We start from the raw sequence: 11,827 nt of genomic DNA on the forward strand, positions 1-11,827 counted from the left end.
TAAACCCCCACCAAACAAAAAATATCATTTAACGTCCTATAACTGAAAATTCTGACAGATAAAAAACACTTGTTGTGAACAGTTAACTTTTTGTTTTTTTGTACAATGAATAGTTATGTACTAGTACTACAATAGTACATTACAATAAATCAATGCATTTTCCATGTCAACCTCCAAACTCGAAGCTAAATAAATTTCAGTTTGGTAAACAGAAACCATCTCATCTTATCACGCTCGAGCCACATTGCCATAAATGGAATTGAAACATCTTTGTGCAAGTTGTATAAACTCTTAATTAGTTCACATTTATATATATGTACGTAGTTAGCTATGTTCCAGCTATTTGTTTCTTTAATTTTAATAATATTTTCAAATCTGGTATTCGTCATTTGTCATGTTATCACGTACAGTACTTAAAACAGTACTTGATGATACTCAATTGCAAATCCGTATTCAGATTTTATATCTCAAGTGATCGATTGAGTTATATCAATCTTTTTGTGGCTTTCTTGCAAAAGCGGGGTATATATAATTAAGGTTATCGTTTCTATTATGTTTATTGTTGACCTTATTTGTTTCATAAGTCTGAAATCAATAAACCATTAGTAGTGGCCAATTGGCCATTTACTAAGCGAAATATAACAAAAGATTCATCTACGTACTAAATTGCACAAGACTGATTGAAATAAAAATTCTTCTAAGATAAGTTGTTCTTTTTTCGACCTATATAAGAGAGAATATATAAGTTACTTATGTTATACTCTTTGATATTGACATCTAAAGTTTGTCCTTTGAAGCAACAAAAACGCTCTATTTAATTTGCCTTTACCGTGCGTAACAGACTTCGTCTTTGAATTATACTAGATTTTACCCCACGGTACACCGCGGGTCGATTTTTTAACTAAAAAATTAAATTTTAAATTGTATTTTTTGATATTGTTTATTTTGTTAAGTGTTTAAGATTGTATAATTTTATTTTGATTGTTAATTTTAAGATTTCATCCGTGATATTAATACAGTTCCGTATTAATATCGATCCAAACCCGTCCCACTATATAACTCCGTCCCGTGAAATTAAACATCATTTTGTTATTTTTAATAATATTTTATTTAATAGACATATAATTCGAGTCAATTTAAAAGTTTGATTATATATATATATATATATATATATATATATATATTTTATTTAATAATAATTAATTTATATAATGATTTCTGAATTAATTGTGTATGACCGACGGTCAAGATTGAAGATTAAAAACCGGATTAAGATTTGAATGACCACGATTAAATGTAGGAATTGTTGAGATCTTTTAAGGAAATCGAATTGAATATAAATGTAATTGTGGCAATGATTAGTTATGCTTAATATATTAGGTTAAGATTTTTGGAAATAATTTTTTATGTTAGTATCTTTGATTTAATTTTGAAAATCTAAATAATTAATGTCAATGGCATTTGATCGTAAATAAGTTGGAATTCCAGGATTTATTTCATAGATGTCTCCAAAAAATGTATATATAGATATTATATACTAATTTCTGGTTGACACAAATTAAAAATGTGCTATTACATAAAGTAATATAAAGTTAGTTATGATTAGATCTAATTAAGCATAATGAAATGAAATTTAAATAGTAATGCGTATAATCAGAGGCTTACGTAGAGAAAATGACTTGAATTATCGTAATGGTAGGTGTTGGTAAACAACGGTGAATGAACTAACTTACCAAGCTGGTCTACGGCCAGAACTTGATAGTTACAAATGATATAGTTAAAAGTAGCTATCATGGTGTTTGTGACAAAACTTTTTTTCTTATGCAAATGTAATTCAAACAATTTGAATTGAGTAGGTTGTTGCTTGAAGTAGGCGTTCCTCATTATACGAATCTTTTACATTTCTCTTTGTTTTCATGCCACGTGTTATTTCTACCACTCACACGCCACAAGAACATTCTTGACAAAGCTTATCAAACAACTTAGGAACATATTTCTATTCTGTCCAACACTAAAAAAAAGGTTCTAAGAAAATATAGCAGTATTTTCACAAAAAAAAAAAATATATATATATATATATATATATATAGCAGTAAATGAAAATTTCACCAATACAAGAAGTTTCTTAATTAGCACATTTTTGTTCATCTGTTTTATGTTTAGTTTTATAATTATAGCATTACAATTAATATTTGAATTTTATAAACTTATGTATATCAAAAGCACGTGAATGTGCAAGTTATTTTGCATGTGGTTAATAATAAAGGGGACATGTGCGTATGAGCTGTGAATGTGCGTATATGGCAGTGGACAGCCGTAAATGTCTGACCAAAATCGTTTTCCTTATCTTTTTACCCAACAGTACTGCCTATGGTAATCTCATCTTGTCGCTTTTTCATACAAGATTACGTCTATTTATCTAAAGTTTATTTATACTATAATTGTAACGATTTAAATTTTGAGAAATCTTTCTAATTAAACATTGCTACGTCATTCTTATGTTTTAACTATCTTTGTCGAAAACTTATGAGATTTTTTTTATTGTTTATCAATTAGTACTAATATCACCATTAAGTACTAAACAACAGTTTTTCTTAAATACCTCTCAACGTGATAAATTCAACAAAATCGGATCTTCACAGTTCACACCTAGTTTATCATTATAATTAACGGTGGGCGATTACATTTTGAGGTGTTTAAAGAAAAAAGGGAAAAAATAACAAAAATTTTAGAGACCCGTGGTTTCTATACATTTTAATTTTTAATTTGCTATAAGTTATAGCCATGAATACTAATCAGATTTGATGATGATGGTTGTTAAACCCACCGCTCCTCCTAGTCAAACATCTTCTACAATTTCCCAACACATTCAAAAACGCATTATGTGTTTACCATTCTCAAAAAATGTAAAACCAGACAAATGTTACAAGAAATGTACAAAGCTCCAAGTTTGAAGAACATGAATGTGATCCAAATCTACCAAATTTCTTTTCCACATTTCCGTACTTCCACTTTCCATATATATTTGTTTTTCACCTAACTCTTACGAACTTAAAATAAAAAAATACAAAACTATTGAGGAAAAAGAGAGAAAGATTTGAGCACTTGTCGACACCTCGTAGCACCCTACCTCTGCCGACACGTGGCTCGAGACACATACGGAACTCCGGTCGGAACAGAAACAAATACTTATTTTGACTACCTGAAATTCGACACGTCATCACCTTCTAGACTGAAAAAGAGTACAAAGGCCAATAAGACTCTACCATTCCTAACGAAGTGTCACGTCATTTCCTATCAAACCTTTCCTTAGATACGTTCACTGCCGCGTCACTCCTCTTTTTTGGTCACGTTTCCTTTTTTTTGTACTAATACTTCTTCTCTCTACACATATTAATTTTGTTGGTAATCACATCGAAGATTCGAAATTGGATCACATTTGGTAATCAACTTTTTCTTCTAAAGTCTCCACGTGTATGGACGATTACATACATACACTTATTTATTTTCGCTTTGGTAGATAAACTCGATGTTACCAAAAGTATACACTATCTAATTACCGAACAAAAAATAATCTGAATCCCTTATATATATATACTTTCTTCGCAATAACAGAGTGAAAGCAAACATTCAAAAAAAAAAAAAAAACATTTCTTTTTTATTACTCTCATCTTTTTTAGTATCATTCTCCAAATGAATTGGACTAGAGGAAAAACTATAGGTCGTGGCTCAACAGCCACCGTTTCCGCCGCCACCTGTTACAAATCCGGCGAAACAATCGCCGTTAAATCCGCCGAGTTTCACCGGTCGGAGTTTTTGCAAAGAGAAGCCAAGATTCTCTCCTCATTGAATTCTCCGTACGTCATCGGATACAGAGGATGCGAAATTACGAGAGAGCCTGTCTACAACAACGGAGAAGCTACGACTTACAATCTTCTCATGGAGTACGCGCCGTACGGAACGTTGACCGACGTAGCGATCAAGAACGGCGGTTTCATCGACGAGGCTCGGGTCGTGAAGTACACGCGCCAGATACTTCTTGGTTTGGAGTACATTCATAACTCCAAGGGAATTGCGCATTGCGACATTAAGGGAAGCAACGTGTTGATCGGAGAGAACGGAGAAGCCAAGATCGCTGATTTCGGATGTGCGAAATGGGTTGAACCGGAATTAACCGAACCGGTTAGAGGAACGCCGGCGTTTATGGCTCCGGAAGTGGCGCGTGGAGAAAGACAAGGGAAAGAGAGTGATATTTGGGCGGTGGGTTGTACGGTGATAGAGATGGTTACCGGGTCTCCGCCGTGGATTGGAGCGGATTCCACTGACCCGGTTTCGGTTCTTTACCGGGTCGGATATTTAGGTGAGTCACCTGAGCTGCCTTGCTCGCTTACGGAACAAGCAAAGGATTTTCTAGGAAAGTGTTTGAAAAAAGAAGCGAAGGAGAGATGGACAGCGAGTCAACTACTAAACCATCCGTTTTTGTTGAATAAAGAACCGGAATTGGTAACCGGTTTGGTTACGAACTCACCGACAAGTGTGACGGATCAAATGTTCTGGAGATCAGTGGAAGAGGAGGTGTCAGCGGACCGTCCAAGCTGGTGGGAATGTCACGGGGATGAGAGAATTGGAGTGCTAAGCTGGATTGGTCATGTTGTGGTGGAGTCCACATGGGACTTGGACGGTGAGGATTGGATCACGGTTCGACGGAATAATGATTAGTCGGTTCACATGAGAGGAGCGTTGATTATTCGATTCAATTAGTGAGAATATTGTTTTAGTCTAGTAGAAGCTGAGGTTTAGAGAAATTCATGTACATTTCCTAATTCATCATTTTTTGTCCCCACAAATCCAAATTTTGTTATCCATTGATAATATGTTACAATATAATTCATGATTGATTTTATAAAAACAACCATTTAGTTAAAAGAATCGTGATTTGGACTTTGATTTCTTAATCTAATAGCATAAATGGACAAGAACCAAGCATTTATGCTAGAAATTTGCTCGAATTATGTTGCCAAAGTATCTTGAACACACTAGTTAGTTGCATGAAGTTAGAGGTAGTCAAGTTAGGTATAAGAGTGACAATTATGATAAAACATACCAAAGATGGAGTTTTGTGGGAGTGTAATGATTTTAACTTGTGGGGAAAGTGAGAAATGAAGGCAACAAAAAGATGCCGAATTGGTTTGTTGGTTGGTTTAGTTGGTCATTTTGAGGGTTTAGGCAAACTCAAAAGATTCCTTTCGAATCTTTTTGTTTAAGGATTCGCATTTTCCCATTTTTTTTTTTTTTTTTGGTAAGCTTTGGTTAAGCTATTTTGATGATTCATTCATTATGCCTTTGCTTCGACACAAATCTCTAGTTATCATATAATAAATTGCTGAAAAGGTTGAAACCTACCTTGTTACTACTTAACCTGAATTAGTTTTTAATTCATTTTCAATGAGTCTAATATAATATTCACAAGAATCATCCAGAAACACTTTGTTACAAGGGATTACCAAAATCATAGATGTGTCATCATCATCAAAAAATCTCTGGATATAAGTGAAAAACGGGCTTAAGTTACACACATACCATTACCATTCTACTTCTACACCCAGACCCAAACAGATGAGATTTTTATGACCATACAAAAGCGTTTTATCTATTAGATGAAGTTATGTTGTAAACAGAAACCTCATATCTTCCTCGGTCAGCCTTCCTATAGCCTCCTGAGAGCCACCAACCGTCCTGTAATGAACAAAAATGTGTTCATAATAACCTCTAATTATATAGTTAAGAGTCGGGAAAAAAGAAGAAGTTGAGAATGTTTTACTTACCCTTCAAACACAAGTTCCTTCTTTTTCTGAAGCCTTAGAATCCTTTCCTCCACTGTGTTCTCTATAATGAATCTCACAACCCTGCAATTTCACAAATCAGACATGTATCGACAGATTGTTTTTACCCACCAACAATACAGAGATTGAAGGAGACAACTAAAGTATAACCTGATTGGCTTGTACTGTCCGATCCTATGAATTCTGTCTTGTGCTTGCCTCTCAACCGCTGGGTTCCACCACGGGTCCATCATAAAAACCTAAAAGAATTTTTCCACAAACAACCAATGTGAGAACATGTTTGAATACACATACATCGCTCTCCAGAGTTGCTAAACTACACACTTACATGTGAAGCAACAGTTAAATTAAGAGCAACCCCTCCGGCTTTCAAGCTCATTAAGAAAACTCTGCAATCTGGGTCTTCTTTGAATTTGTTGATAGCAGTATCTCTAGCTGCCATGGTCATGCTTCCCACCAGTTGAACACAACTAACCCCACACTGTGTTGTAAACAAAAGTCATTTTCTGCAAACCAAAACTACTAGTGTTCATATGAGTTGCTCCTGAAATTACCTTCCCAAGGGTATAATTTATGATATCCAAAAATGATGTGAACTGGCTGAAAACTATTGCTTTGGCAGACCCATCTCTTTCAACCATGAACCTAATTTCTTCCCTCTGCATACATATATCATTAGAAAATGGTTGCAGAAAGGAAGGAGAAGGCTCAAAACTACAAAGAAACTTAAAGGGGTACTATTTGGGGGGGGGGAGAGACAGAAGCTGTAGATATTATAGAGCACATACCAAAGCCTCAATCTTTGTACTTGTCTGAAAATCATCAAGCTTTATCCGATTTAAAATGCTTGAGGCTCTAAATCCTTTAAGTGTTGTCTTGCTTGCCTTATGCTCTGTGTCAGCTTTGGTAGTCCAATCCACAGTCAGTAGTTTCGAGCATGTCGGGCAGGTGACTTTTCCCAGGGAAGTAGAGAAACCAATCAAGCAAGCTTTACAGAACACATGTGCACAAGTAGTCACCTTGAAAGTAAAAGAACCAAAGAAGAATATTAAACGGAAAAGTAAGTCCAACAATAGTAATCTGACGATTCTTAAACAAAGTGTCAAATGAAAGCAGCTGTTTCCAGAAGATACAGTTACTGAGAAACAAGAGACAAGATATTACGAAATAGCAATAGATTGACTTGTGGAACACTTACAACGTAGTCCTCGGCCGGGTCGTGGCAGAGACCACATTCTTGCTCATTTTTGTTCTCATCAACCAAGTTAGCATTAGCGCCACTAGAATTGGAATACACCACAAGGTATGGATGATCAACAGCCTGGAAAAATTGTAGAGAAAATAGATCACAAAACAGTATATCTATATCATCAAAAAAGTGCATTGGCTGGTTAGTTGAACCAAAAAAACTGTAGATGCCACTCACCATTCTCAGACGGGTGAGAAGATCAAATATATGTGCGTAGTTATGCATCAATGTCCCAGCCTCAATATACCTGCAAACAAAAAATGTACATAGCATAGTCGACAATAAAACTCTGTAACACAAACCAGTGGAAATCCATAGAATAGAAGTAACTTACGTATTAAATTCTGCCTGGCTGTTTTTGTATAGTGATTCATAGTAATCAGACTCCTTTACATCTAGTGTATCCCGCCTCAGAGAGATCTACAAGAAGTCAAATTTCAGTTGAGGTAAAGCTTTGTTTAGTGATTCTTAGTAATCAGCCCCATTTATATCTAGTGCATCACGCCTAAAGAAATCTCTAAGAAGCTAAATTTATAGGTAGAGATAAAGCTCAGAAGCAACTATACCAAACTTCATTTACATCAAACAAAGGAGAGAAAAGAACATACAATTCTAGGAGGAAGAGCAAGATCAGCTGCCCGGCCCAATTTAGTACGTCTTAAAAGGATGTCCTTCAGAACTTTATGTTTAAGCAATATCATGGCTCTCTTTCCTAGTCCGAAGCTTCCATGTACTGTTATTGGCTTGGCCACATACTAGCAAGAATAGGAAAACAAAAAAGAGAACGAAAAGATATAAAATGGTAATCCTGCTTTCAAAAATTTGGTAATATAAAAAAAAAAGTGACACCCCAAAGTTACCTTGTTCCACCAACAGAAATGTCGAACTAAATTATGAGGACAGTGAGGGCAGCTTTGATGCGCACTGAAAGCATCGCCAAAGAAAAGAGAACCGCAGAAATTGTTATGAACTATTAAACAGAACTATGAGAAATGAGAGGAATGACTGGAAGATTAAGTGTGATAAAAATTTACGCGTAATCAAGAATTCTACAGTCACAACCCTTGCAAAAGTAATATGAGTATGGGCGAATTTGCAAGAAGCGGATCTGGGGCAAACAAAATATGAACATCAGCCATGTCGATAATAATGTTCAAGTGCTATATACAAAATTCAGAAAATATTAACAAACCAGGGAGTAAAGCTCTCCAACACGATTTTGGAGAGGAGTGCCACTCAGAGCCCATCTATAAGTAGCCTCCAAAGCAAAAACAGCTCTTGCCGTGTTGCTACGTCTTTCTTTGATGTAATGAGCCTGGTATGAAGAAATGTAAATTGAATTTTAGTAATCAATGTCAGATCCATAAATCTAGCCTCCCAAAACAATATGAAAGAAAAGACGCCCTTAAAATAATTCTTGGCAAACTATGATTTGTGAGGATAAGTTTACTATGGTTTCCTTTGTGTATCTCACATGCTTGTTCAACGAAAATTGTGGAAAAAAGGGTTAACACCAACAAACAGTGAGTTTTGGTACTGACCTCATCCAAAATTATCCGATTCCACTTAACAGAGTGCAAAAGAGACTTCTCTCTGTCATCTGAACCTAACTGATCTTCTTCTACTGTTTGTTTGGTCTTCTTCTTAGTATTCTTCATTTTGTTATCCTCTCCTGCATCAGCCTCCTTGCCTTGCTGTGAGGATGAAGCTGTAGACTTTTTCCTTTTCTGCTTAGATTGTTTTGCTGTTTTGACAGCCGAAGGTCCACAAAAATATCGCAGGTGGACCAAAAGTTTCTTCGGGTAAAATGACTTGCTGCAATATGCACATTGCACCCTGGGCGGCATAATGTGTCTCCTATATTCACTCTCAACTGTGGAATATGTTGTCAAAACAAAGTCGTAGTTCATAAACTCTTTAATATTCTTCTCTCTCTTCACCCCATGGTATACAAGGACCTTAGTGCTTCCCGGGGATGTAAACCGAGCAATCTCATTTAACCACTGAGAAACAGCAACAAGAGGACAAAGAACCAGGGTGCACCCCACTGCTTCCCCAAACTGTGCCCTGTCAACTTCTCGTCTGGCAAGAACAAGAGAGATGGCTTGTATTGTTTTTCCCATTCCCATCTCATCTGCGAGAATCCCTCCTGCAACTGACTGTTCCTGTTTTGATGCCCAAGCCAAAAATTCCTTTTGGTACCTTAATAGCGGCATAATCAAATCTGGAGGCGGCTCAGCAGTTTCGGTAATCACAGCATTCTGCTGATCCAAATCAACATCCTCTGCCATATGTTCATCAATCCATCTATTCTGCTCTTTTTCCCAAATCTCCCACATTAGCACTTCTTTCTCTTTCTCTTTGCTTGCACAAGCTTTTTTTCTTTTCTTGCTTGCTCTTGGTAAGTTTACAATTGCCAAAGGCGCAGGGGCAAGAACAGGTACAGGATTTGGTATATCATCATTAGCATCGACCTCCTCGACCTCCACCTCCTCCTCCTCCTCGTCACCTATGTTCAAATATGAATCATGACAAAGTAAACCCACAAAGTCATCAATGAAAGAAACTCAACTTTAAAACAGACACCTTTAGAAACGAATCATACCTTGAAAATCAGAGCCGATTGAATCGTCATCATCTGAAGATATAGCATAAGGTTCGTCATTAGAGTTGGTACCAGTTTCTTCCTCGATATCCACAACTACTTGAGAAGAAGAAGAAAAGATTAAAAATTTATCTCCCGACAGTATCTAGGCCCTAAAGTTTCAATTTTTACTATCAGAAGACCCTCACAAAAACATCAGAGCACAATATCATCCAATTCACAGAGATCATCGAGCACAATACCAAAAAGATCAATTAATTGAGTTCAGATCGCACTGAAAGAGAGACAGTAGTTCACTATATTCCGCAATTTCTCAGGTACAATGGGGAGATTAAGGATCAAACCCAACATCAATAGAGAGAAATCACAAAAGGATCGTGTGAAGATTACCTTCAATCGATGGAGGAATCGCCTTATTGCGGGACCGAAGCTCCATCTCTGTCCGAATTCGCAAAATTGAGGATAATAGGAAAAGATGAGTTTAGGGTTATGTTTTATAAAGTAGTGGTCGGTTCTGTTTTTCCACTCTTTGTTAATTGTCGATAACGGCGGGAAACACGACATTATACAGACGTGTCAACTTCCTATCGGTTCGATCAGCAAATTATGACTGCAGCAATTTTCTTTTATTTTGGAATTATTAAAATCTAACCAAAGATCTTATTTCACTTTTTTTTTTCTTTTTCCTTTTTTTTTATTAGAGATTTTGTATCGAATTAAGGCTGCGAAATTGTAGAAGCAATGCTAAATGGAGAATTAACTTAGGTTGCATAATGCATTATTATAGACATTATGTGAAACCTATACATGTGTAATATGCACCAAAGGTGTGAATTAGGAAGGATTGGTCACAATCTCTACTTACCGACCAAAATTTTTAGTAGATATTATTACGAAAAACAATATGGAAAAAAGAAATAACGAAATAAACATTGGTAACGTAGATAGAAAGCACTATATAGGCATGGCCGGCTCAATTAATTTAGAGTCTATGTACAAATCTTAAAATTAGCCATTTTTCATATAAATTTTTTTTTTGGGCCTTTTTTATGTTAAAAAAATCTTTAAAATTGGTTTTTTTCATACTAAAATTATATATTTGGGTCTTTTACATACTAAAATTACTTTAAAATCTTAAAAATTATCATTTTTTTTTTTTTTTAAAAAAAATTAGACCCTTAAATTTACCCAAAAAAAATTTGGCCCGTACATTTGCTCCTCTTGCACCCTCTCAACGCCGGCCCTGTATATAGGTGTCAGAATAATGGACATGACCGATTAGCATGGTGAGTTTTATATACCACATGTTTTGACATTTGTTTAGAAATTTAGATGAATGGCTTGACGTCAATCTCTTTCATCATTAGGAATTTTTTTTTTTTTTGGTAAAAGTCATCATTGGAAATTTGGAATGTCCATGACGAGAAAGATGCTCCAAGTTTATCATTACGCATAAAAAGATTTGGTTGATGTTCTAAACCGTTGGAAGTGACCATGACCTTGCATGAGGTGTTATTTCATGTATGTTGTTAAGGTTCTTAATGATTAGGCAAGTTTCAAGAGTCAATATTGAAAGTAGACACAAGCGGTTGAAGCAAAATGACGATAACTATAACAAAAACATTGTAGAAAGTAATTGTCTTGACGTTACCATGCACATCGTGGATTATCTTGGTTTCTATATTATATCACTGAGATTGGAAATAGACGACAATGGTGCGAGAGATTTCATCTATGAACCAAAAAAAGTTACAGCAACGATAGGACCTCAAAACGCTAAAACTCCTATTATGTTGCTTTGGTAAAGAAATATCTGACGATAGGACCTCAAAACTGAAAAAGATGGGCCATTGCACATATGTAACACAAGTTAATTCAACTGAAATTTCTATTTTTACAAAAAGAAATATATATTGTAGAAACAATTTCGGTTATATGTTCCTCTTAGAAAACTGATTATAAGTCTTCGAAAGAAAATTGATTAAGTCAAAATATTAAGATCAATCCGTATTCAATATTTTTCTTATTGGATTTTTTGAAAACATTCTTACACAATTATAGAAGAAATCACATCTTGAAATGAAAATTAATGTATCACATACATTTTTTTTTCTTTTTGGTTTCAAAACA

At 35.2% G+C, this 11,827-nt stretch overlaps 2 protein-coding genes across 2 annotated transcripts; one reads left to right on the forward strand and one right to left on the reverse strand.

The window, feature by feature from the left end:
• The first annotated feature begins 3,422 nt into the window (after nt 1-3,422).
• LOC9325600 (mitogen-activated protein kinase kinase kinase ANP1) lies at nt 3,423-4,839 on the forward strand. Its single transcript, XM_002889490.2, has one exon. It carries the CDS (start codon nt 3,694-3,696, stop codon nt 4,717-4,719), a length of 1,026 nt encoding a protein of 341 aa, XP_002889536.1. The 5' UTR covers nt 3,423-3,693; the 3' UTR covers nt 4,720-4,839.
• Nucleotides 4,840-5,424: 585 nt separating this feature from the next.
• LOC9325601 (DNA repair protein RAD16) lies at nt 5,425-10,276 on the reverse strand. The gene is given in 17 exon segments (XM_021012477.1): nt 5,425-5,736; nt 5,826-5,906; nt 5,994-6,082; nt 6,172-6,324; nt 6,398-6,502; nt 6,632-6,862; nt 7,042-7,164; nt 7,270-7,339; nt 7,427-7,512; nt 7,701-7,847; nt 7,953-8,016; nt 8,127-8,200; nt 8,285-8,407; nt 8,634-9,601; nt 9,698-9,793; nt 10,088-10,174; nt 10,177-10,276. Coding segments are annotated over 17 exon segments (2,655 nt in total). The 5' UTR covers nt 10,262-10,276; the 3' UTR covers nt 5,425-5,663.
• Between the last annotated feature and the right edge of the window lie 1,551 nt (nt 10,277-11,827).

The sequence above is a fragment of the Arabidopsis lyrata genome (genome assembly GCF_000004255.2).
Source record: "Arabidopsis lyrata subsp. lyrata unplaced genomic scaffold ARALYscaffold_1, whole genome shotgun sequence".
Taxonomy (NCBI): domain Eukaryota; kingdom Viridiplantae; phylum Streptophyta; class Magnoliopsida; order Brassicales; family Brassicaceae; genus Arabidopsis; species Arabidopsis lyrata.

Excerpts from the sequence above, each read along its gene's own strand:
- LOC9325600 (XM_002889490.2), top strand. The coding sequence starts at position 3,694 with ATGAATTGGACTAGAGGAAAAACTATAGGTCGTGGCTCAACAGCCACC.